The sequence below is a fragment of the Gasterosteus aculeatus genome, chromosome 13, assembly GCF_964276395.1.
Source record: "Gasterosteus aculeatus chromosome 13, fGasAcu3.hap1.1, whole genome shotgun sequence".
Lineage (NCBI taxonomy): Eukaryota > Metazoa > Chordata > Actinopteri > Perciformes > Gasterosteidae > Gasterosteus > Gasterosteus aculeatus.
The window spans coordinates 21875259-21901296 of NC_135701.1; the positions used below are offsets into that span (position 1 = coordinate 21875259).

Consider the following 26038-nt stretch of genomic DNA (forward strand, 5'->3'; position numbering starts at 1 on the left):
AACGGGAGGAGACATTCAGTGACTCAGAGGCACGTGGAACGACTGAGCGCGAGCTACAAAGTAACGAAAGATGGGGAACGAGTAGCAAAGACAGAAGCCACCGATATCAGAGTCGGCTGACTGAAACGCCCCCAGATTACAAAGATGCAAACTGGGAGGAAGTAAACACCTGGACGCAGAAAGCTGCTGCACAGAAGCGAGCAAAGAGACGTCATACTGTCTGGGGAACGGCTGAGCACTCAGTGCTGTCGACAGCTCAGCGCTCAGGGAGCTGTGTTGCTCTTCCCCAGGCGATGCGTGACTGGGCTCCTTCGGGCCTTTTGTTGCCCCGCGATGTTACGTAAGCCGTGTGGGCCGAAGACACAGACAGCAAACAGGACGGCCTGTGAAGCTGGAGCCGGTTAGAGGACAGAGCACAGCAGTCCACTGGGGGGGGGGGGGGGGTCACTACCACCATCAGCTAAATGAGGCCCGGCCTGGCTCGTGGCCACCGTTGATTGGGAAGAGGCAGGATGACCCAAAAGCCCTGAATGCTCCCATGCAAACACTATGTGCCCGGGGCTTTTATTGTGAAAGGCAAGAACAGAAGGTAATGCAAGTTTCTGTATTTTTCAACGTTGAAAGGATTTCTGACCTTCAACAAGCACAACCTTTTATTCGGTTTAGTTCTTTTTACTCAACGCATAAAAAGTTTGAACCTTTTCCCTCAATGGAAAATTTAATTCTATGTTCATACAAGCTATCACTTTTACGAAGACTGTTTTATCTTTTACCTTTACCCATGACAGATTGTTGCGTAATGTGGATGTAATGACTACATCCACATTACGCAACAATCTGTCACAACATGGGGACATTTGGGAAACTGCGATATTTGATTTTCTCCTTACGACGCAGCTCTAATGTTGGCCTCATGAAGAGTAACCTCAAAAACAATAAAACCTCAATGTGATTACCGCGAGCCGTTAGCACAGGAAACGTGTGTATACGGTGCAAGGAGGTCTGGTGTTGCTCACCTTGAGGTCTCGGTGGATGATGGGCGTCTTGCATTGGTGCAGGCGGGCCACGGCCTCGCAGGCGTCACAGAAGACGTGGAGGACCTCGGCCTCGCTGAAGCCAACGTTCAACCGCTGGTTCATCTGCTTCACCACCTGACCCGCTGCAGGAGAGGGGCGCACGGACGCAGCTTTTAGGATCTGGGGTCATTTGCTTTCAGGAGTCTGAGGGATGTTTGCATGTCAACTTTTCCAAATGAGGGAAAATCTGCACCAAACAGCCTTTGAAAAACCGCCATGCTGAGTCAGCGAGGCGCCGCGATCAATAGAGGGGCCAAACAGAGGCAGCAGCAACCCACTGAACGAGGACGTGTTTTTAATAGTTTAACAACGTAGCCTGATGTGGGTAGCTTGGTGGAGGCGGGGGCTTGGTGGGCCGCTCGCAATATGCGCTCAAATGACATATCGCAAACTCTGTGAAATCGCGTGAAATTTTTTTTGGTGCTGCAATATTCATTTTACATATAGATGTACGTCACCAACATTTAAGTTGATCGCGCTGCCTCTGCTTTACCCTGGTGGAAAGCGGGGGCGGGGCTTGGGCAGCGCGTAGCCACAGATTCACCGGCTGCCACACATTCAGTTTGGTGTACTTTTTTTTATTATTAACGCTATTTAAATCACGCAGCGTATTCGTTCTGCTGCATTTCCTTTCCCTGCTCTTCCTCCGTCTGCCTATAACAACAAGTAGTACAGGGTGTCAAATGTGTACTACAGCTATGGGAGTTGTATAGATTGTGTATAGTTCTATCTAGCGATGTGTGTTTTAGTACGTTTGTCGTATCTCCTCTGCCTCCTGGGTCTCTGAAAACGTAGAAGTATAAACTAGGCTTAAGCTAACTAAGCTAAAAACAACAACCATCCGCTCGGTCAGTGGCATTAAATGGTCTGAAAATTGCAATAAATCTTGGTGCAATTATCGCACAACAAAAATTTGATATGGTGACAGCCGTGGTTTGGTCAATGCAGGAATCTATTCAACGCGTGCAGAGCAGCTGGCTTTTATTCCACCTCCCAAGTGATGGAATCTAAAAGGCTTGTGTGTGTTTGTTTACCTTTACAGTACTCCATGAGGATCAGCACCTCCCACACGCTGTCTGACACCGCGTTGATGGTGGAGTCCAGGTAGCCCACAATGTTCTTGTGCCCCGACAGCTCCTTCTACAAAGGGGTGAAAACATGACTCGTTTATGTGCATCTCAAGAACTGAACCTGCCGGCGGCCTAAGATGGGTCTTTGAAAGTAAATTACTATTGAGTGTTACTCTGAAATCACAAGATAATAACAATCCGTTTCAGTGTAATAAAACAATCCGATTTGTGAAAGAACTAAAATAACTAAATGTTTAGTGAGCAGCAATATAAGTGCCTCTACGAGCCCAGGTGACGATGATGCTCTCACCATGATGGTGATCTCCCGCTTGTAGACGTTGAGGTCCGGGACGTTGTTGACGTACATCCTCTTGAGAGCGCAGCGGACGCCGCTGTGTGTTCGAGCCAGAAAGACCACCGAGAAGCCTCCTGGACAAAAGCATTAGCAGAACATCAGCATCTCTGACCTACTTCATGGGGTGAAGGTTTACAGGGATATCATGTGGAGAAGTGCCAGCAAACATCTCATTTCAGTCAGCTGATAGAAGGTTAAGCACCCTTGAGATCGTACAGCGTTGGGAGTACACCAGTTGTTCTATGGTATGGATCTGGGGGGGCACAGCTAACTGCTAACATGCTAACAATAACGGGGTCAAACCAGTCGGTAAACATGTGATGGAAGGCAAATGTGGTTTATCGTGACGTGTTTATGTAACGTGGTAGAACGAGTGCTTGGGAGGAGATGCTTCCACAGCAACACACCACAGACGCCACGGACCGGGTGGTGTAATCCAGGATTCATAGAAAGGTCTCCATGGAGGTGATTGACAGCTCATTCAGCTCGTTTTGGATGTAATCATGGAGTAAATTAAGCTTGTTTGGTTTTTTTTACCAAGAATGAGACGAGCTGTTTTTACGTCACCGTGTGAACGGACTCTTAACTCACTAGTGGGGGATTACCCAACCCCCTCCCCCCAAACTGAAGAGGATCCACAATGGCACGCTTGTTGCGTAACAAGTTACCTTGGGTCAATGAGCCAGAGGGGCTGGAGTGACCGGTGGGCACAAAGGCCCCCGTTGAAGAGTCCGTCAACACGCCGTATGAACACGTCTCGGAGGACGTGAGGTTTCGGGGGACAGCGCAGAGTAAAAACCAATAACTCATACAGGTTAAACCCGCGTGTGAGGACGGCAAACAGAACACGGCCAACAGGTCGGGCAAAGCAAAGGTAAACACACTGACGCGGAGGGTTTGCTTGTGTGCGGTGACAACAGACCGACGGCATTCTGCAGCACAGAGGGATGAAAACGGGCAGATAACGAGACAACAGACCACTACAAAGAAAAGCATTAGAACGTCAATGGAAAACGTCCATGATCACGCGTTTGAGCTGCGACTGGCCAAGTCTATTTATGGGTGCCATCATTTTTAAGCACATCTATGAAAAACTGCAGATGAGACACGCAGCTTATAAAACATTCTGACGCTGCTTAAATGAGTAACATAAACGGAACGGTATTAAATACCCACAAAAATACACTTTCTTTGAAACATTGCTGATGCAGGACAGAGGAAAGAAGAGAGAATTAAAACGCAAGTAAACAAGATGTTTGCTGCATGCATGAAGGAAGCTTACAGTGCGATAGATTTCCTGCAAAGAGACACCCAGTGACCACGTGGGAGGAAACGTAAGCCATAAAATTGAATCATGTGACAGTCTTGTGAAAGAGCCACTTAGAGAAAAAAAGAAGAAAACAGCAGGAATCAGGATGCACCCATTTATGAAGACTTTCTTCAAGCGGAAACTGTGTTCTCTCCATGACTAGGACCCATCTTGTGAAAGTACAAAAGTCTAACGTAGTGCATGGACTTAGAAAGCAAAGAAGAAAAAGGTGTAGGATGCAAACGTGGTAAAGATCAAACTTGAGGCCCAGATGTGGGGGCTGCCTGGGCCGAACAGACGTTGCTGGGGGAGAAGAGCTGGAAGGGCTAGCAACGGAGGCACATCTGGAATACCTTGCCAAGACGGCGATGATGTCATAGGGTGTGCAGTAGACTTCTGAAAGTACATCTACACATCATTCACATGCAGCAGGCATGTTTTCCAACCCAGGTCATCCGGCCGACCCGGATCTGGGTGGAACGATTTGTTTTAGAGCTTTGTGGCCTTGTGACCAGCGTACTCCCTTGACGAATGAGGCATCCTTGAACAACCAGAGGGTCCCACACAGCGCAGGACATCGCTGTGGTCGTCTCCCGCGGTAGACCGCGCAGGCGCGACGTGACAACCTTCAGACGGGGGAATTTATGAATGACAGAAGGTTCTGTCACAACGATTTTAACGGTCATAAATATAATGACAACAATCAACCCGTTCAAATACTTTATGTAAAGACAGACCAAGATTCTCACGTAACCAACAAACTGCAGCTCGAACAACCGATGACATCAGAGACCTACTTACAGCCGGATGTCGAACTAGTAAAAACTTATTATTCATTCTTTGGCGAGCAGCTCGACAGTAGATATATATATATATATATATATATATATATATATATAGCTGTTTCGATCGCCATCAATCACAAACGAATGTGTAGATTAACTGTCCAGATGAAGCTGATCAATGAGGAAATGTGTTATTCTTGGGAGTTAAAGGCTCCCAGCATCTCAGAGCCACACGTACATTCTTTCATGTCACGTTTTCTTTATTAAGCCAACACATAACTACTTACCCGCCCACATTACCGGTTTTCGCTTCTAAAACGGATGGCTGGTGGCCGTGAGCACTGCTTAGTGGGACTTTTTAATTTGATTAAATTAGGTAAATCCAATAAGGTCAAATACTAATGGATCTCAACACTAACCAAGAAGCTGGAGCTCATAATTCATGAATCATGCGATTTCTCGTGCTCGCTCATCCCGTCACAGGAACACGACTAACCGGTTACTTGCAGGTTAAAGCTGTTCAGTAAATCAGAGGACGATTGATGGACTGATGACGCAGCACAGCGAGGTCAGGGGTGGAACAGATGGGCGTGTCTAACACGTTATCACACCTCCCTTCCCACTGGTCTGGTCGCAGGCTGCACGGCGGGGGGAGGCGGGGGCACATCACAGTGTGGTTACATGATGGTATAATTTGAATCTTCGCTTAGTCAGACTATGCTATCTTTCGAGGGGAGGTGCTATTACCCCAATATACATGGCAGTGAATAAATCGAATCATTGGCCGAAAGCACGTCATATCAGATACGATAGGTGGCGCTGTTTTCATTACAACGCTTGACCTCTTCACCACTACCAACAACAACAACATTACGAGAAAGATGGCGAGCGGAGAGCAAGGTGAAGCTACATCCCTCTACTATCTTTGCATGATGTTAATATGAGTACAGCGAAGGCGAATGGCGCTATTGGCTGATTTGATAACGGAGAGAAGACGGCGTCGGGATCTCAAGCACGCGCAAAGACGCAAAGTCCAGTTCCTCATCCGATTCACCGTCACATGCCGCAATAGTCGAACTATCAACTGGATGGGATGGAGTTATCCAGGGGTGTGAGTCGGACCGCACATAGTCGGACAAAGGTGTTTACATGAAACGGATCATTCGATTTCAGTCCGACTAAGCCAGTTATTGGAATCCATGTAACCACGCTGACTCACTAGGACGTCACCAGGACAAGGAAGAAGGAAAACACTTCAAAAATGAAAGCGAAGATTCCCAATAAGTGAGCGTTAGAGGATCTGCGTTTCCTTTCTGCTGCAGCACAGATGTTCTTCCTCTGGAGCATGATGTCATCGGCGATCACCTCCCCCTCCCCCCAGAGTCGCTCTTTCAACCTTGAAGCTTTATGCCGAAGTCACAGCTTCTTCAAAAGTTTAGCTCGGTGAAGCTACAAACCAAGAAGGGAGTTCAATTCAAACACGTGTCTTTGAGCTGAAGAGTTGCGTTTGAGAGGAGTGCCTTCTATTAGAGCCGCCCCCCCCCCAACATGAACTCACGACGCCTCCCCCACGGTAGTACAGCTCCATGATAAGAAGTACTATTTCCTAAAACAAGTCACGGTGGTCACCAGACTACTGGGACGGTTTCTTTGTTGTACTTCATCTTGCAGAGGACCCCCTTTACTTGTTTAAATTAAACTTGTGGCGTGTTGGCATGAAAACAAGTGTTAAAGTACATCAGAAATACCGTCCTCCTACAGCGCTGCTCTCCCCACACGTTTCTCTTTAACCACAGTTCACCTACAAACCATCTGCGGTTCCAGTCTTCACAAGCCGGATCGGTGCGGCCACAGGAAGGAGGCGGTTGTGGCAGAGGAGACTGTGAGAATGGAAGAGGCATTCATAGGGGGAAACAGCTGGAAACTAGCCTGAATGAGTGTTAATGCTGGAAATCATTCAGAACCATCATCCCGCCCTCCTCAATGTTGCTAATGCTATCTAGATATCTAGATCAGAAGGACTTGGCTGAAATCAGTCTTGTTCCAACGGTGTGACAACTTAAGACGGATGCAAAGTGTGTGAGGAGCAGGTCCATACTAGGTCATCCCGAGCCGAAGGGAGCGCGAAGCTTCTGGCAGTCGGCACTCATCCGCCGCACAAGTGTTACAACAGTTTACAAGTGGACCGACAGACTCGAGTGGTCGTGCTGGGGAGGAAATCAGGAGAGAGACAAGCGATGCTGCTGGAAGAAGAGGGTGAGAACAGGACAGCGAGGGGCAGTCGTGACTCGCACGTTTAACACCATCCAACAGAAGCTTTATGCTGAACGACTGAGGGTAGATCACTACTTTAGACCACAGAAAACCGTGGAGATACATTTATAAAACGAGTCAGTTTGGACTAAACTGCTGGTCTTCAGTGATACGCAGGTACATGTGTGCTCAGGGCCCGACGTTTAGATGAATAACAAAAGAAGCTGCACAAACTCCGCCAAAAAGGGGATTAGTCCGCTCGGCTCCCTGTGAGGGGCTGTTTTTTTTTTAGATCCAATAAATTATCCACATATCAAACAGCAGAATAAGTTCAGCCCGTAGGCGACGAGTCCAGCTGGCCTCCTTTAAATGCAGCTCACAGCTGCACCAGGTGTGGCTTTGTTGTTAACTGAAATCCAGATGCAGACAGAACAGGAATCCCTCGCCATCATACAGATATAGCAGCAATATACATATAGTGATATTCTCAATACAAACATAAAACTACATCCCACATGACGGCTCGCTGCTGGTTTCAGGAACTCGATTCCACGATGACATTCAAATCAAAGCTCTGATGGAGCGCTACGTGCTGAAGAGAAAACCCAAACGGTAAGGAGGTCAGCGCGCGTGTATTTTAAAAACAAAGTGTTCAGTTCTGAAACACACTTATTATTCTCAGTCAAGCTGCTGAACACAAAGGCGCCTCAAACATCCACATTCACGACAGTTGTCCTTCGTTCAAGGTCGGCTCATCTAAATGATCTATTATTTCAGACGCGGGGTAATAAAAGGCCAGAAGAACAGATACAGAGGCCTCGGTGGGCGAGTGCTGCATCGTACCACCATTCTGTCTGGGGGGCTGGGGTAAGACACAAGGGGCACAATGCCCCCATTCATGCCCAGTACAGTATGCCAATAATGAAGAGGGGGTGCATTCTCGCCCGCCCTCCCGCTGGCAGAAAGGGAGGATCAAACAGGTCATTCAAAAACTGCAAAAGAGAGCAAACGGCTGCCCTTGTTTCCAGCAGGTTGTTCTTGGTGAAAAGAGACCGTCGCAACTCGGGGACGAGCGGTCCTGGAGCTGCTCTTCCGGACCGCCGGCGGGTTTCGGGGTTCCGAGTATTAACTGACACAACGTTGGACCAGACGATCAAGTTGGCTGTGAAGAAAGCGACTTGTTGTGACATATTGCAGCTTACGTTGCTTTAACGCAGTGTTTCCAGTTGGGTGGAAATCCTTGTAAAAATACCAGATGAGTCGTCATGATGTTATTCAAACTGAAATACATATTAACATCAGCCAACAATCCTAGAGTACGTTTACTTCACGCTTCATGTATTATGCGTGACAACGCAAACAGGTGAAGAAATTCACAACAAACAGCTTAGTTATGTTAGTTAAGCAACTAGTATGCTCTAAATACCCATTTTATGTACATTGAAATCACCCTTTAAACAGTCCGGTGCGGCTACAATGACAAAATTTGCCAGGAAATTTGTGAAACTTTCCAAACCCTCAACTAGAGTGAATTTACACGTTTCCTTAACTTTCAGGCTTCAAAGAGGAACCGAACCGCCGAGCGAGTTGGTGCAGAAACGGGGGCTCACAGATGCATCCTGCTCCGTGGGGTCACGTGCGTGTTCCTCTCGGAGGCAGCAGATCGAGCTCAGAGGAACCACGGGGACAGAGGGGACGGAGGGGAAATGACCATGTTCCAGTCCAGCTCTGCAGAAATCTCCCCGATGGAGGAACAATTTGCCAACCACGAGGCTGGCTGGAGAACCGGACCATTAACATGTCTCCTTTCTGGCGTTTGGCTTTAAAGAGTCCCGTGCTTTCCCTCAGACAGGCACAGCTGCTGGGAACAGCTGACGAAAGGAACACGAGAGGAATCCGTCCCATGAGCCACCGAGTGCCACAGACTTGCCCAGCAGGCCATTTTATGAAAAATGTAGACAGGAAACTGACAATCACGACAACTGCAATGTGCATCAACGAGGTTATTAATGGAAGGAACCGAGGGGGCAACTGAAATGAAGTGGTTTTCATCTTAAGAGAAACGTTGAATGAGCAACCCTACAAAAGTTTAAATACAACCTTGTGAATCCTGCCTCGTGCTCGCTGGCCGGTAGATATTAACCGCAACAATTAGTACTTTCTCAGTACAATGGCTTCTACCCCCCAGAACCTCAGTAGAACTGATTGCATATGTGCAGCATTCATCAGCAGTTCAATTATCTGGTACTAAATACTTACACTGGAATAACAATAATCTTCTTTTAGAGTCAATATCCTGATCGGCACCCTGCACATCGGAACAGAACCATGAGCAAGGGTCACAAAGTTACCATGAGCTCCACAACCACTTCACATGACTATATGATGACACATGACTGCTTGCAGTAAGGCTTGTTTGTTTGTGCGAGCGTGTTTCGGGGCAATCGGGTTCACAGTTTGAGTCAACAGCAGGTTAAGTTTGTGCTCTTTATTCGTAGTGACTTAGAAAGGAGGAGTATGGCCTCAGGAAGGCGAAGTGAAATGCATTAAATAATGCCTCTTCCCTTTGGATTGATTTGCTTTTCCAACTACAGTCGAGCGCAGTAAATCGTTTGCCAGGAGTTTCCTTTCCCCCACCGGAGCTCTGAGTTGACTCAACGAAACCTCAAACGATATTTGAGTAACAAATGCAGCGACCAGTCCTCCACAGGAGGACCCGGTACTGCAGCGGGATCATTAACACTTAATCCTCCTGACGGGCCCGAGCATATCTGCAAATACCATCGGACGGGTGCGATTTGACTAATTAGCATCCCCATGTTCTATGATAAGGAGGGAATACATGACTACTTCTCGTTAAAGGGGAGCTTACCAATCAGTGGACTAATTGGCTGAGCTATTCAACTAATCAAAAGGCTGTTTCTAGTGAAACACACTGTGGGGAGTGGAAGCACCAGCAGTCAGCCTGTTTTTCTGTTTCACACACTTCCTCATTCTGAGCGACATGGAGGGGAATCTCAGAAAGAGAAGTCGAGCCACCAAGGAAATGTGGAACGTTTCCAAGAAAGAAAGCCCGTCTTGGTGGACGCATCCCCTTCCTAAAATATGAGTTTGTCCCCCATGGACCTCATTTTATTGAGTTCTCGTTCACAGGACACTGGTGTCCCTCAGCCAGTGCAGACACGCGTCTTTGTACGTGTCAACAGCTGCAGAGAGGACTTAGTATGTCATGAGACAAAAGAAACCGCAGAAGAACATGAGTGGACATGTTGAGCAGTTTCTCTTCTTTAATTGGCTGGATATTTGCAAGGTGTCTGTTTACACGGGAGAGGAGGGGGGGGCTACCGGCTTCATCATCTTTAAGTCCCGGCTATAAACCAAACTGGTGCCCCACTTTAAACACCAAAGAAGAAGAGAGCGACCTAGTTCAGCCACTCCTGCAAGAAACGTACTTTCTGGGAAGTAAGCAGATGTTGGAGGGGTTTGGGGGATGCGGTGGGGGATCAATTAAAAAGGAACACAGCTAGAGGGGCTGTACACGAGGGGACGGGTGGGTCCCACAACCCCCCCCCCCCCCCCCCCCCATAGTGATGTCCGGTGCGCGCGGCACGTACCCTCTGCGATGAGCTCGTCCACGGTCACCTGGTAGCGGCCGACGGCGAACACCTTGCCGAAGTAGCTGCTGAGTCCGGAGCCGGACGCCCCTCCGCCGCTCTCCGACATCCTGGAGAACTTCTTCATGCTTTACCTTCGTCCCCCTGAGTGCACTTCGCCGAATGTAAACTCCTTTTAGTTCTTGGTGGCTGGTTTCCCCCCCGCCACACACACACACACACACACACACACACACAGTTTAACTGGGCTGTGACCGACGTCTCTTTATCTAACGTGACTTAAGTCTTTCTCCTCCTGCGTGATCCGCGTCGGGTTCTTCTGGAGGGACTACAAGCTGCCGGGTGACACGACATCAAAGTACGGTTGATACACGAGTTAGCCGCGGGGTGGTCTCCAAAAAAATCAGCAAGCACTGGCAAAATGTGAAGAGAAAAAAAAAACAGTACAAAAGAAGTGGTGGGCTCGCTAGCTAATGAGGCACATCCCCAGTGCAGCCGCTGCTAGCACGGACTCGGCGGTGAGCGGTCACGACGCTACGCCGATAAGAGAGACGGTGGCACCGGTGTTGATAAACCTCCTTTGGTGGCAACGAACCCCACCTCCGGGGGGAAAATGTATGTCCAGCCCACCAACCGTCGCCTGGGCGCCGTTAGCTCCCTGGCCGCGACGGGTAGTCAACGGCTAACGAAGTTCGCCAACTGCCGCAGAGGTTTCCAAACGTCGCCTCTTCGGGAAGTCAGCGGCTAACGAAGTTCGCCGGCAGACGCGGGCGGTTCCAGGCGGAGTCCGTTAGCTTACTAGCCGTGGCGGCTAGTTAGCGGCTAACGCAGTTCGCCGGCAGAGGCAGCGGTTCAAACAGCCGCCGTTGGCTTCGCTCGTCCGCGACTCGCTCCACTTCCCCTCCGGCGACGCCGGCTAGTTAGCGGCTAACGAGCTCCGCTAGCAGCCACAGGGGTTTCCCTCCACGCTCTGGGGCGACTCCCCCCTACCAGAGAAGACGCCTGTGCCTCATCAGAAACTCTCCCAGCAAAGAGGATTTAATCCGGTCCACCTGGCTCATCTCTTCACTTGTCTTTTTCTGTAGCGCGTCGCTGACGATAAACTTCTCTCTTCACCCCCCAACGGCGGTCTACAACACGAGTGGGCGGTGTTTGTTATCGAGCCAATGAGAGGGACAACCTAACCTGCTGTGGCCCCGCCCCCTCCCGTTGTCAGGATTGGTGCAAGTGGAGCAAGTACGGAAGCCCATTAGTGCCAAGAGGAGAGGGAAAAAAAATATAAACGTGCAATAAATATGTATGAATCAAACTGTGCACAATAGATACCTTTTCTGAATACATCAATGAAGTAACATTTACAACACGTGTCAAAACACTGTCAGGTCCACCTGTGAACTTGTTCATATTTTCACCTTTGCTTAATTTAAAATGCGCGCTGGGATACGAGTCATCAAAAACTGCTGATGTTTTAAAACTGTAGCGCGTCCAGACAATGCTCATCTTGGGCGGCGTCACCAACTTGCAGACAGACTGAACAGTCTGGTTTGGGAAGCAGAGCGCAAAAACCGGCCGGAAAGAATGCAGTGCGTGGAGAAATGAACCCGCCTCCTGCTTCTCTAAACCCTCAGTCAGTTATTGTGCTGTTTATTATTGAAACCCACAATCCAAACTGTGTTTTTCATCAAAAAAAACGCGTGTGCATGGATCTCACGACACGCCCTTTTATTTTGATGATGACCCGCAGTGGAAAAACCTTTTCACCAGCCGCAGCCAATGAGGAAGTGGCGTGACAGCTGTGGGCTGCAGGCGGCGTGGGAGGCCGCAGGAATCCACCTCGCCATGCCGCTCATTCCTCTCGTGGTCCGTCACTCAAAAAGTCCCCTCCTGTTTCCTGCGCGTCGGCCGCCGGAGGTGAAGCTGTGTCTGGTCCCCGGGCTCCCACACGCACTGGGAATGGTGGGCCGAGATGGGGACTACACAAGGGATGAGGAGGAGCAGGGTCACGTGACTCCAGGGACCCCCAGGCGTAGGGGTGGGGGGGTTAATACACTTATTATTCCTTGTCTGTGTGTGTGTGTGTGCGTGTGTGTGCCCCCCACCCGTTGGTGTCGGGAAAACACAAATGCTCACAGAAACACACTGTTCTTCAGGCTGACCTTTGACCTCTCTGGAGGTTTAGAATTCAATCTTTCAAAGCAGGAAAAATGATGAAAACACTGCGTTATTTCAGAAGTCAACGCAACAAAATATTTTCTCAATCAGTTTCTCACTTGGAGTAATCAGCGGAAGGGACCTGGAAACAGCGGATGAAATGATGAAATGCTGCGAGGAGAAGAACGTGTTGGACACGTCGCTCACATGTCAAAGTCAAACCAGCCGTGTTTATTAAGACAACAAATGTTGGGGATCAGGGGTCTCAGGATGGAAACGTGCGTAAATTCCCATCTTTAGTCTCTATAAATCAAGCTGTGCACGATAAAAGGTCACCAGACTGAGGCTTTGTTTCAATGGGGTCAGAGTTCACCCTCTTCTTACATCTTTACAAACCTCTGTGTTAAAAGAAAAGCATTGAAAGCCCCATCGCCCCCCCCCCCCCCCTCCCCTCTCTGACTGGCGGGCCGCTTTGTGACTGGAGACTCGTCTACGTTTCCTGCGCTGGTGTCGGGGATGAAAAGCTCTGCTGCTCGGATGCTGCCGCGCTGCTCTCTTCACACTTGGCATCCATCGTCAGCGCGGATGGACTCGGCCTACATTTCCAGAGTGCGCCCCCCCCCCCCCTCCCACCCTCACCACTCACCCCTCACCCCCCCCTCCCCCTGTGGGTTTCATCTCCTTCGAGAGAGCATGCATTGTCACGGAAGATACCGTCACTAAGTAACGGCTTCATGCAGCCGGATACAAAGAGCCACAGTGATGCTAAACAGCAGACGGTAGCAGCGTGATGGCGGTCTGTGTGTAGGAATCTCCTGGGGCGGGGGGGGTCCTTCAGGGGGGGCTGGGTCCATGACTCAACAGTTTAATGTCTCCAGGCCTTCAGTCCGTCCTCAGCTCCGCCCGTCTACGCAGTCCTGCACTTTACACCATGTTTACGTCTCAATTGGCTTCTTAAAATGTATTTGTGCAGGTTCCTTTCTGCTCTTTGACGCATTGTTTGACCTTGAATGGTTTTCGATGCTCCGTCTCCGTGTGAGTCAGAGGACACAGTGGTAATTACCATTTGACCGGTTCTCCGTAGCAGTACCGCAGCCGTAGAAATACTCATGAAAACTGCTTTCACCATCGTATTCCGGCGTACAAACCACCTGCAGAATAAAACGCATTCAAGGTATTTACGACTGTGTACTCAGAGTATTTGATGTAATCGAGTGTATATTTAGTCCTCTGCGCTTCTTCAGGAACATTGTCACCATCGTGCCGTTGGGTATTTATTCATATAAAACCAAGCTCATTAGTCACACGAGATGAAACGTTTCTGTGCATCTCCTTTATTCTCAGTTTCCTCCTAAATGTCCATTTAAGCAGCTTAAAAGCTGCTGCTGAGTGAGTGGAGCCCCCTGCTGGCCACCACCAGAACTCCTACAACTATTCAGAAATAAACTAAATCAAGCCTTTCATGAGGTTCTCATGTATATAAATTCATATCTATGAAGTTACAAAGATGAAGATGTGGCATTCCCCCCATTTTGTCTTTTCTTTGGTCCCGTTTCACGATTTTGGGGGATTTTGCCGTTGATGAAATAAAGTATTTCATCTCCGTTTCCTGGGCTCCATCATCACCCAGGACCTCAGGTGGGAGCTGAACATCAGCTCCATCACCAAGATGGCTCAGCAGAGGTTGTTCTTCCTGAAGACGATGATGGTCCACTTCTACACGGCCATCATGGAGTCCATCCTCTGCTCCTCCATCAGCGTCTGGTACGCTGCAGCCACAGCCAAGGACAAGGGCAGGCTGCAGCGTGTCCTCCGCTCTGCAGAGAGGGTGATCGGCTGCAATCTGCCGTCCCTGCAGGACTTGTTCGCCTCCAGGTCTCTGAAGCGAGCTAAAAAGATGGTAGCCGACCCCTCTCACCCCGGACAAAACCTGTTTGTGCCCCTTCCATCTGGTAGGAGGCTGAGGTCCATCAGGACTACGACCTCCCGCCACATGAACAGTTTCTTCCCGTCGGCAGTCGGGCTCATCAACAGAGCCGGTCCCCCACTGACTGACTATAACACTCCACCGGTCACTCCCCTTCACACTGCACATGCCACTTTAACTGCAATCCATCACTTTGTCGTCACTCGTCACTTTGTCACTTGTTCGTTAGTGCACTTTATGCTTAATATTTTTCTTTTTAACTTTTTTAATATTTAAAACATTATTTCCTTGTTTTATACTAACCCACAGCCTTATTCTACTAACCCATTGCATTAGCATTTCATTTTACTTTATTTGATTACTTGTGCACTGCTGTCTTGTTGTCTATTGTCACACTGTCTACTGTCACGCACCAACCGGCAAGACAAATTCCTTGTATGTTTGACATATTTTGGCAATAAATGTTTCTGATTCCTGATTTAGAAATGTACATTTGTCTTTACTGACTTTTAAAGTAATAGCAAGTTCTAATGAGTCTTTTATTCTTGTAGTGAAGCTTTGTTTTAGATCATTCCACTTCCACAAAACATAGAAATTACAGCAAATTGTTCAAAGAATCTACAATAATAAATTTAGAAATAATTTGATGAATATTTGTTTGAGAACTGATGCTGAATTAACTCATAATTTGACTAGTTTAGTTAATTAATATATCACACAGAGATACCCAGAGAAATTCAGCCTTCTGATATCTTTTAAAGGATGACTAAGTTTTATATTACGTTCCGTTACTTTCCTTCATTTTTTTAATTCATTATTTATATTTGGAGAATTTTTAGGCAGAACAAAACTAATAAAAAGCCTGAATAATAATATAATAAATATACAAAAAAAGTTGATTGTTTTTTGGTTCCTTCCCCAATAAATAAAGTTCGGTGCGAGCTCAGGAAGTATTTTCCTTTAATGAAGACAACACGCCGACGTCCCTCCTCATCTCCTCCACACAGCTTTTCTCTTGGAGTCGGACGGAAACACAACAGAACTCTGATTAAAACCGGTTGAATCGCTCCGCTGATGAAGCCGTCGGTTAGTTCCTCAGAGTAAAGTTACAGAGGGAGCCGCTGTCCTCCTCGGGCGGAGTTCGGGTGGAGTGTCAGTCGTCTCCTCCACAGATGGCCTCCACACAGTCCCCATGCAGGCCGGACAGGTCCGACTGGAGGACACAAAAAGAGCTTCACCAGAAGGTACCAGAGGGCCACGGAACACCTGCTCGTCTCAGAGGGGAACATTCGGAGTATCGTAGCGGCCTTTCATGCCCTTTAGACAATAATAATAATATAGATATATTATAGATATACATGTGTAAACGCGTAATAGACACTAAGAAGTCTCACCTTGATGGCAGAGAGCAGCGAGCACTTGTAGAGCTTCTTGAACTCGGCTCTGATGTCCAGCAGGTCGATCTCAGACCGGCTCACCATGATCCGGTTCAGAGTGGACTCGTCTGTTCCACCGCCCTGATGGACACACACACACACACACACACACACACACTTATTGTACAATTTTCTCTCTAAAACAAAGTAACAAAGTTCTTCAGACAGTTAAAAACACCAAAATGTAATTGATTTATTTGTGATTTTAGCATTTATGTTGACGGACATCGAAATGTGTCGACACAATGAGACAACGCTGCGAGGACGGGGTCAGGGAGCGTCCCCTACAGCGTCTTCATTCCGAGCAGGACGGCGGCATGACGCCAAACGCGCCTCACGCACGAGTGAACACGAAGCGCCGCCTCGCCGTTTGCCTCCAACCGCTGGTCTGTTCAAGCGGTCCGTCACGCCGCGACGTGGCCGTCTGTACCGCAGACGGCCACGTCGCGGCGGACGCGGACCAGGGTGGGGGTTCGTCCAACGCGCTGCGACCTAAGACGTGTGCAGAAAGTGGACGTTCACCTTCATGCTCGCATGCAGGCGCTCGGCGAAGTAGGCCGGCACGCTCTTCACGCATTTCACTGCAGGAGAAAGTTAAAGACGACAACGTGGTTAGAAAAAAGGGCAAAAGCTGCATCCTGCGTGGTGACCAGCAGGGGGCGGCGGCTCCTCGGCTCCCATGGACTTCACCACTGAAGTGTCTCAGCTCAGGAATCCAGTCTGACTGCAAAGTCGCAGTCGGTGGTGGACGCGTCACTTATTTTAGGGTCAGTATTTTCAGAGTTAAAGCACAAACCGATGGCCACCAGCAGCTCCTCCAGCGCCCCCGACATCTCCCCCTCGACGCTCTGCTGCAGGGTCTTCCCGCTGACGTTCTTGTATTCGAGCAGAGCTGCGCAGAGAGGAGAGCGGGGACACTTTGTTCAGAGCGCCGAGCGGCGGAAAGGCTCCGCGGGACACTCGAGAGAGAGAGAGAGACGGGTTACTTTGTCTCAGCTGGGGGACGCTTCTCCGGCAGAGGACGTCGACGAATTTGGATTCATCCGTTCCCCACTTCTTCTCCCCGGCGTCGTAGAGGGTCTGTGTGGAGTTATGGAGTTTATAGAAATATATATGTATGAATAGATAGATATAAGTATGAATAGAGTACTGCACCTTGGCGTCTTTCTTTGCCTTCTCCGCATCTACCGCGGCGCTTTCGTCCCTTTTGCCCTGAGAACAAAACCACTTTAATTGAATCCTTCTGAAGCCCCTCGGTCTCCTCCTCGTCATCGCTGGTTAATAAACGCTTTAGGGATGAAGAAGGAAGCCGCCGTCCACGTTTACTTAGGACCAACGTGACGGAGGGAGCTCGTTTTGTAGCGTGCGATTAAAAGACATGTGCTCTGCTTTTTATAAAAATAAAATATGCAACAAAAAAAAATGGCCACTTAAAACAAATTGTGATGTGATTTGTGATTAGAATTTAATGTAAATGTTCAAGACATTCCAACTGTCATTAGAATTGTCCAAGAGCGGATTGTCAGTATATTTAGAAGGCTTTAAGTATTTATTCGAACATGTGGACAAACCTCGGCCAGGAGCAGCAGCGCCTTGGCGAAGTCTCCAGAGATCTCCCCCCTGAGGTCGAGGGTCAACTTCTTCTGCGTTTCTGTGACAGAAACCACGAAAGGTCAAAGCGGAGACCGGGGCTGGTTGGAGGGGGAAGTGCTCGCGTGCGCGCGGTTTCACCTTTCAGGTACGCGTCCGTCAGGGCTCTGATCTGCTGGTTGGATCTGGAGGCGAAGATCTCGATCAAGATGCCGTCGTTGGTCCCGGCGCCCTGAACGACATTCGATGAGCCACACGGACGCCGGTGACAACTTTCACAAACTTCAAGTTATTTCTACATTACTAATCTATGGTTTTTGAATTTGGCAGCACTTTATATTTTTTTTAAATATTTTATCTTACCACATTTATTGCACTAAAATGTCCTCCTATATGACCAACTACTTGCTGATGGATAAATTAATAAAATAAAGTCCAGCTCTGAAGCTGATTTTGCTCATTAAAATAGATTTATCTCCTCAAACATTTCTTGCAAAATGGCAGAATAAAAACAATATTACACCAATATTACTCTCATCATCAGGCACACTATTACATTTCTACTTTGCACTGGCGTTATATTGCAGGCGTTATATTCTCACTATTCTATTGTTCTCCTCATACACGTAGTTATTGATCTCATAGAGGAAATGGATGAAGATGTATTGTGAGGTGCGTAGGACCGACCTTCATGGCCTTCATCACTTGGTGGCAGTCGAAGGCAGCGGGCGGAGTGGCGAGCGCCACCAGCAGCTCCTCCAGGTCTCCGCTGGTGTCTCCTCTCAGGTCCTCCACCAGCGTCTGGAACGCAACCGTGGAGACGGAGGTGGAAATGAAAGTAAACCAAATATTTCATATAAGGAAACGATCAGCAACACGTGTGTTGGTCGAAGTTTTGCAACCACAGGAACTCTTATTTTGAAAATTCCCTGAGGAGGACTGCTTCCTTACTCTGCCGGTGGCTTCCTTGTAGGCCTCACAGAGGAGCTGCCTCTGGGCGCTGCTCCGACGGGTCAAGATCTCAATCAAAATCTTCTCTTTGGTGCCTGGAGCAGAAACATCAACGTTCACAAACCTTCTTGATCTCAAAGCTCAACCATCCGACTGGGAATAATAACAATTGTCATCGCGCAGCCGCAGATTCATCATTTCAGGGACAGAAAGAGGCGCGTTTGGGTACCGAGTCCTTCGATGGCGTTCCTCAGCGCAGCGACGTCGTCTCCGGCATTGAACCCGGCTTTGGGCTTGATGGTTCCTCGCTCCCCGGTCTGAGGAGGAGACGTGCGTCTAATTAATAACTACCAATGGAACCCCCCCCCCCCCAGGAGATGTTAGGCTCCAGCTGGACCTACCGGCGCCGTGAAGGATGACGGAGAATTCGCCAGACTTTCCAAGTCGTCCTGCAGGAAAGTTCAACATGCACCGTCACCATGGAGGTCACCACGAAGGTCACCATGAAGCAGATGCGAAGAGAGAGAACTCACCCATAGAGACGCCATGGCAACAAGGGGACTTCTTCTGTGGGGAAGTACGACGCGTTCGTAGTTAAGCTTCCGGCTCAGTGAGTGTTCAAACTAGGAGGATGAAACACGAGTCGACCTCATCGGCCTCGTATGCAAACACTCACCAGGGCTTTGGCTGTGTGCTGCGTTCAATGTCCTAGGAAGGAGCACAATATAAAACAGATTATTCATTGTGTCCATCACGTTTTGCTTTGCTCTATTTAACAGAATGATCCACTCTGGGACTTTTCATTGTTCATTTCAATTTAGGTCAAAAGGTGCTTTTGAGTTTGTACAGATCAGCAGATTCTTCTCACATAACAGTACATATTATTCTTATTCATATATTATAATTATCTGTTATCTACTTTTGTTTTATGTTTGAGCACAATGTGAATAAAAGGTCTTGTGTTATGATTTAATCAGTATGTTAGTTTATATTTGTCTTGTTTCTTTGTTAGAATACTTTTAAAAGTTTTCGCCTCATTAGTGAAGCCGACTGCTCTGACGTCACATCCCAGTGGAAACGTGACACAACAGGAACCAAACACTAAATATTATTGCCCAGGTCACGATGACCTAGTGGCGCGAGGCCAAACCTCCAATCATCAGTTTTTACTCTAAATAAACCGAATAAAAGACAGTAAGTCTCACCTGGACGTCCGGCCGCGCGTTCCGCCACACCTTCAGTCCGTGAGACCGGATATGCACCTGAGGAGTCATCGGCCACGCCCCCCTCTCCCAACGCGCATGTGCCGCCTTCAGGGACCACTCGGCCATTTCAGTTTCTACGTGTTGAGGGGTCCTGAGGCTGAACAAGTAACGCCTCAGTTCTTATGTGTGTTTTACAAAGTATGGTTTAGTTTTTTCCTTTTTCACTGTTTCTATTTGTACTTTTGAATAAAAAATAATCCAAAATCATTAAATACAAAAGAATCAGTTTTTTTAACAATATTTTTTTATTCCTAAAAAAAGGCACGAAATACAGGCATCATGTTGATAGCGTCCGAGTTATTTTCCACACAATGATAGCACCAAAAAATATACCGTTACCCCCCCATACTAGTTCCTGTCCACCCGTTGTTCTGATAGGCCCACTGAGGACAGGAGGCGGAGTCAGAGGGACGAGTGACAAAGACGTGTCAAACAAGCTTCGGATGTTTTTCTTGTTCCACATCATGAGTACATCAGTAGTACACAAGTACATCAGTAGTACACAAGTACATCAGTAGTATACAAGAGGGTAATATAATAATACAAATGAAGGGGGGGGGGTTCTGTGTCTTTGAGGGGAGCGAAGGCAGGTAGACACACACATTATTATAAAATACATCATGTTAAAAAGTGATTATTGTCAGTGGGTCAGTAGTAAGGCTCACGTGGACGGGGGTTCGATTCCCTTCGTTAGCGATTTATCGAAAACGCTTTTTCGTTTCTCGCTCTTGGGAAAAACAACAACCTTTGGATGATTTGTTGATGAGTACAAATACCGCATGGCACTTTAACATCGGCAGCTCGGTCCAACGGGACAACGTCTCTGAGTAAGGCTTGAAATGGTCATTTAATGCAAAAATAAATGTCTGCCATGAGGGAGGGGTGGGTGGGGGGGGGGGGCTTAATTGCACTTTATAGGTATCACTCCTTCGGGATTTGATTCACTCTCGGCAGCAGTCGGATGAAAGGAGCGGAACGTCATTCGTGGAGTCGGTGACTTTCTGGAGCTCCACAGTGGTGACGACGAGCAGCAGTGTGAGGAGCCTTTTGTCCTCCTGTCCTCTTGTCCTCTTGTCCAAGCGATCTCCAGGGCCTGAGCTACCGGTCGCCGCCACGGCCCCCCCCCCCCCCCCCAAAAAAAAATACAACAACGAGGAGGAGAACCGAGAGGACGTAGCGGTCGGTGGAGCGGCGTGACGATTCCTGAGGTAGCCCCAAAACAAAAACAACTCTTCCCTTTTTCAAAAGTGGTATAAAAATACACAAAACAAAACACCTCGTTCCTTTAGTACAAACTTCCTTTATAAAAACCTCTTTTCCTTTGCAGGGCGCGTCACACCTCCGTGCCGTCGTGCAGGTTGTTCTGCAGCTTGACCTCCAGGTTGACCTGCTTGACCTTGGCCCCCTGGTGGCGGTGGAGGACGTTGACGTTCCTCACCGTGCAGCGCTTGCTGCTGAAGTTCTTCTCCACGCTCTTGTCCAGGCACACCTCCACCTTGGTGTTGAGCGGGTACTCCTCGCACGCCTTCGCCTTCTCGGCCGAGCGCCGCCGGCAGCGGCGCAGCAGGAGGCCGGCGGCCAGCAGCGCCAGCGCCAGCAGGGCCAGGGCGGCCACGCCCCCCCCCACCGAGCCGCCCACGTGGGCGTCGAAGGAGCCGGAGGGGCCGGCCTCCAGGCGCAGAGACTTCATGTTGGTGCCGTTCTTCACCTGGTCGCCCTCGTTGTCGTAGATCAGCGACTCGTCCAGCGCCAGCCGCCCGCCGCGGTCCACCAGGTCGCGGCGGAGGCGGGCGGGCCCGGGGGCCGCGGGGGCGCTCAGGAGGTGGGTCACCGAGCGCTGGATCCTGGGGCTGGAGCGGGACTCCGGGCTGATGACGTAGATCACCTGCAGGTACCACTGGTGCCCCGCCTCCACCTGTCAATCAACGGAGCGAGAGCGCTAGCTTCAGAGCTAACGTCTCTTTTACGAATCTCTTCTGTTCTTTTATTAGGAAATCCAACAGAAGATAAGAGCATCATATGTTTTATATAAAAGAGATTAGTTTAATGACACGTAGTCATGGCGACTCGTCGGCCTGTTGACACACACACACACACACACCTTGTAGAGGGCGTCGACCTTCATGGTGAAGCCGTCGACGCCCGGCATGGCCGCCACGGGCTGCAGCTCCGGCACGTCGGAGGCGAGGCGCGCCTCGAAGGGAACGTCGTGGAAGAAGTTGTCACAAACGTCCGGCTGTTTGCGATCCTGCAGAGAGAAAAAATGAATGAAACTCATGTTTTGTCATTTATCTTTTCTTCATGAAACCGTTGGAAGTCACGAATACTTTCGGTAGTAGACCAGTGAATTCTGGATGCAGGATTTTATATCGTTGTTACGTATTTTACGTATTACAGTTTGTACAGAGGGAGAATTTACATGATGAAGAGAACAAGCCGCTCACACAACACGCTTTGAATATGTTCAAAACATGTGGCGACGCCCCAGTGCGGTACTGGTCAGACTGGTGAGGCAGGTGTGTGTGTGTGTGTAGAGGTGTGGCAGCTGTACACACACACACACACACACACACACACACTATTATAGGACTACTCGGCTGTAAGCAAATAAAGACTTGGTTGTTATAATAATAATATGAAGGTATAAGAGCTTTGAATTAAAGGCTCTCTCGCGCCTTCACGTAGAGACTAAAAATTAAGCTTCTTCTTTTCCATGAAGAAAGTTCTGCGTCTGTTTTAATGAACTTTTCTGGTTCAGGACTTAAAGAACACAGATCCTTCAGTCTTTTCCTCCCCCGAAAATAAGCTTTTATATGAGACAATGTTTCATTGTATATTTCATCTCATTTTTATCTCACCTGTCTCCTATTTACGTGTCTTTTTTTTTCTTGTAATACTGTCAGAAACTCTTTCACATTAAAATGCTTCCAGACGAGTTTGTCTCTTATTGTGAAAGAACTGCAGGAAGTGTCTTTTCGGCGACAGGCAGACAGGACGGGGAGAAAGAGAACGCGCGAGCTCGCAGCAGGTTTCCTCACGGCGAATGCTCGTGGAAGCACGTCGTGTTCATTTCAATGCGATGACACGATGCATTTATCAGTTGAGATCACGTGACCTCTGGGGTGCGTTCGTACCAGCAGCAGGAAGCGGTGCTTGAGGTGCTTGTTGGGCTGGATGCAGCCGTACTGCGGCCCCTCGTTGTACAGCGTCCCCGTGGGGTCGAAGAAGGGGACGTAGCCGTCCCGCCCGGTGCACAGGTACACCTTCTCCAGCTGCAGCTTGTAGGCGGCGTTCAGGTTCTGCTCGGGGCTCCACAGCACCCGTCCGTACAGCGTCTGGCCTGCAGGGGGCGGCACAGCCACGCCTCTTATTTATTCTGTATCTGAGAGCGGCGAGGTGAGCGACACAAGAGGATGCGATATATACGCCGGGCGTGTACCCATGGAGAACGCCCCCTTGTAGTCCATCTCGGCCATGGAGACGCCGGCGGCGGCCGGGTCCATCGTGAACACCTTCTCGTTGTTGCACAGCTGGAACTCCGTGTTGAGGGAGTAGACCACCGGGACGGGCCGGTTGGTCTGCTGGAAGGCGATCGGCACCAGAAACCTGCCGGGGGGGGGGACACGCGCCGCAGTTTGAGTGACGTTACCTTCTTTTTATTTTTTTAAAAAGGTTTTCTATTACCCACAAAGCACCAGGGTGTGTGTGTGTGGGGGGGGGGGGCGTACTTCTCCGGGGCGTGAGCCGTGCAGGACAGAGGTTTGTCCCCGGGGTCGATCCAGGGCTGGGTGGGCTGCACGGTGCAGGGCACCAAGAAGACGGTGTACTCCCCGGAGTAGTCCTTCCTGTCACATGACGCCAACACAATAATAAACAATAATAATAATAATACTAAAGAAACGTATCATTACGTTTTGTGTTCATATTTTCTTCACTTTGGAAACTAGACAATTAAAAAAACAAGATGGAAATTAAATGAAAAAAGCAATGAAAATCAGTCACTACAACGTTTGTGTGTTAAGATCTTTGTTCAGTTTAACTATAGTGCAAATACTTGTAATATTACATAATGAAATACTAATAAAGTCTGTTCATCCATCCAGCCCTGCTGAGGTTCTGGTTCTGGTTGGGACGGACCTGCTGTAGGAGCTGGTGGCTCTCCACAGCTGGTACGGAGAGTCGAAGGTCTGAGCGCTCCACAGCAGCTGGATGTCGAACTCCACCCCTCCCAGGTGGTCGGGGGCCATCAGGTGGGACTTGTGTCCCGGCAGAGTGTGGTGTTCAGGGACAAACTGACCTGCGGGACAAAATCAGACAAAGATTTTATTAACGCTCTGAACTCAAACTATCTCATAGTACCGACATATTGTTATCATCTGCGGATACTTTGTGGTTATTACAAGCAGAAACACTTATATTTGCCGTCTTAATAAGGCAACTTTCTGCGGCTGCGCCATCTGAAATGTGCAGGTGGACGTTTGGAGCGCACCTCTGAATTTGGCGTGGGTCTTGAACTCGATCACCAGCCGCCCGTCCTCGCGGATGTAGATCCTGATGATCTGCAGTCTGGCTGAGAGGACGCTGTCGGTCTGGATACCTGCAGGCAGAGAGGTCAGAGGTCACCGAGAACCAACAGAACCAAAGCCAGAGTTTGTTCTCAGGTCCCGTTCCTCTGGATTATGAATAAATACGGATTTACTGCATACGGATCAGGAATACAAAAAGTAAGATTGTCTGTTCTATTGTTTAAGCTGAAATGGACCCAGGAGACGTGACGGGAGACCAGGGGCGACCACAAAGAGACAAGCAGGTTCTGACCCGTCCTCCACAGCACCGTGTCGTAGAAGAAGGAGAACTCCATCTCGGTGTGATGCTCCAGGGAGGCCCACCCCCGCGGCGCCGTCACGTAGACGTAGGACACGTAGAGGGGAACCTGCACCGTCAGGAAGGACTGGGCCGAGTCCCGGACCTGCAAGACCAACGGCACCGCTTAGAGTCGGACCACTAGAGCCGCAGAACTGGGTTTGTGTTGCACGAACCCCCCTCCTCCTGGTCGTAACGTAACCTGGAAGTCGGCGGTGACGGAGCCCCCGCAGACGTCGATGAGCTCCGTCATGTCGTAGTAGGCGTCGAAGGTCCAGATGCAGCTCTTGAGGTTGAGGTGCTTGTAGAGCCGGATGCTGCGGGGCTCACGGACGCCGGGGTTGAACTGGTACGGCCGGTCGTAGCCCGGCCCCAGGGAGATGCTGTCGTAGAGCACGTCGTCCAGGAAACCCGACTCTAAGTGGGGGGGGGGGGGGGGGGGGGGTGAGGGGGTCAAAGCAAAGATCTGATCAAATGCATCATGTGCACCTTTTCGTGCATTTGGTGATCGAGAAGAGGAGCCGGCGACGTCGCTCTCGCCTCCGGACTGACCGGAGAGACCCTGCAGCTCGCCCGGCGTCACCAGGCTGGAGCACACGTGCTGCTGCCTGTAGATGGACTCCGACAGCAGGAAGTGCAGGTTGTGCAGCGGCATGGTGGACACCAGCGGGAGCATGCCGTCCTGGTGGGGGATCTGCACCGAGATGTGGATGCTAAACCCGCGCACAGAGAGAGGCGTTAACACGCAAAAGGGCGACGTCCAGATTGGCCGGGTCCCGGGCGGCCTCCTCACCGGTTGGGGTGCTCCTTGTGCTTGACGTCCAGGTACTTGAGCGTGGCGATGAAGGACTGGGCCTGGAAGCCCCGGGCGGTTCCCGTGGTAACGGGTGTGTGGCAGATGGCGCCCTCCGTGCCCACCGTGGCGATGTTGCTCCTCAGCGGCGTGCCCAGGTGACCCGACTTGTCCCTGGCCTGGGCGACGCAGCGGACGTGGAAGCGGCGGCTGAAGTAGATGCTGTCGAGGACCTGGGGCGGACGGGGGAGGGGGGGTCAGAGACTGAAGAGAGAGAGGGGGGGGGGGGCGCGTCCTTTTGTTCGGACACCCCAGCTCACCATGTGGTTGACTCCGGTGTACGGCGTCGTGTCCGTGACCGTCTCGAAGGGGGACCGGGCGCCGCTGGTGTCGGTGGGCGCCGCCACCTCCCAGGAGAAGTGGACCTGGGTCTGGTTGATGCCGGCCTCCTCGCAGCGCTCCTTCATCACAGGGTACTTGGGGTAGTGGGGGTCACACGGGGTCACGCACACCAGAGGGTAACCCGGAGACGGCGCCTTCCTGCCGCCCTCCTTGGTCACCTCGTGGACGTGGTCGTAGTCGGCGAGGGAGACCACCTGA

At 49.7% G+C, this 26038-nt stretch overlaps 3 protein-coding genes across 7 annotated transcripts in view; all 3 read right to left on the reverse strand.

Annotated features, from left to right (window-relative positions):
- The window catches only part of bmp2k (BMP2 inducible kinase), a 24661-nt gene extending 12892 nt beyond the window's left edge, over window positions 1-11769 (reverse strand). For both annotated transcript variants that reach the window (XM_078086330.1, XM_078086331.1), the window contains exons 1-4: window positions 10463-11769; window positions 2457-2575; window positions 2111-2216; window positions 1017-1159 (exon numbers count right to left, since the gene is read on the reverse strand). In XM_078086330.1, coding sequence (XP_077942456.1) covers window positions 1017-1159; window positions 2111-2216; window positions 2457-2575; window positions 10463-10589 — 495 coding nt within the window. In that variant the 5' untranslated portion in view covers window positions 10590-11769. The remainder of the gene's footprint in view (window positions 1-1016; window positions 1160-2110; window positions 2217-2456; window positions 2576-10462) is intronic.
- Window positions 11770-15483: 3714 nt separating this feature from the next.
- Window positions 15484-19811, reverse strand: anxa3a (annexin A3a). 2 transcript variants are annotated; one of them, XM_040169160.2, is made up of 15 exons: window positions 19723-19811; window positions 19194-19225; window positions 19051-19084; window positions 18919-18966; window positions 18747-18834; window positions 18518-18612; window positions 18254-18367; window positions 17708-17798; window positions 17548-17627; window positions 17132-17188; window positions 16963-17056; window positions 16773-16868; window positions 16499-16557; window positions 15935-16057; window positions 15484-15753 (listed from the first exon to the last, which is right to left on the reverse strand). In XM_040169160.2, exons 3-15 carry the CDS (start codon window positions 19063-19065, stop codon window positions 15694-15696), a joined length of 1020 nt encoding a protein of 339 aa, XP_040025094.2. In that variant the 5' UTR covers window positions 19066-19084; window positions 19194-19225; window positions 19723-19811; the 3' UTR covers window positions 15484-15693. The 2 variants fall into 2 exon arrangements, with proteins under 2 accessions (XP_040025094.2, XP_040025093.2); XM_040169159.2 differs by having other exon boundaries at window positions 19051-19225; window positions 19723-19807.
- Window positions 19812-20008: 197 nt separating this feature from the next.
- The window catches only part of fras1 (Fraser extracellular matrix complex subunit 1), a 107956-nt gene continuing 101926 nt past the window's right edge, over window positions 20009-26038 (reverse strand). For all 3 annotated transcript variants that reach the window (XM_078086337.1, XM_078086336.1, XM_078086335.1), the window contains exons 62-73: window positions 25759-26034; window positions 25439-25671; window positions 25198-25358; window positions 24848-25062; window positions 24601-24751; window positions 24272-24379; window positions 23920-24079; window positions 23511-23627; window positions 23222-23388; window positions 22917-23122; window positions 21884-22030; window positions 20009-21697 (exon numbers count right to left, since the gene is read on the reverse strand). In XM_078086337.1, the coding sequence (XP_077942463.1) occupies window positions 21116-21697; window positions 21884-22030; window positions 22917-23122; window positions 23222-23388; window positions 23511-23627; window positions 23920-24079; window positions 24272-24379; window positions 24601-24751; window positions 24848-25062; window positions 25198-25358; window positions 25439-25671; window positions 25759-26034 (2523 nt within the window). In that variant the 3' untranslated portion in view covers window positions 20009-21115. The remainder of the gene's footprint in view (window positions 21698-21883; window positions 22031-22916; window positions 23123-23221; window positions 23389-23510; window positions 23628-23919; window positions 24080-24271; window positions 24380-24600; window positions 24752-24847; window positions 25063-25197; window positions 25359-25438; window positions 25672-25758; window positions 26035-26038) is intronic.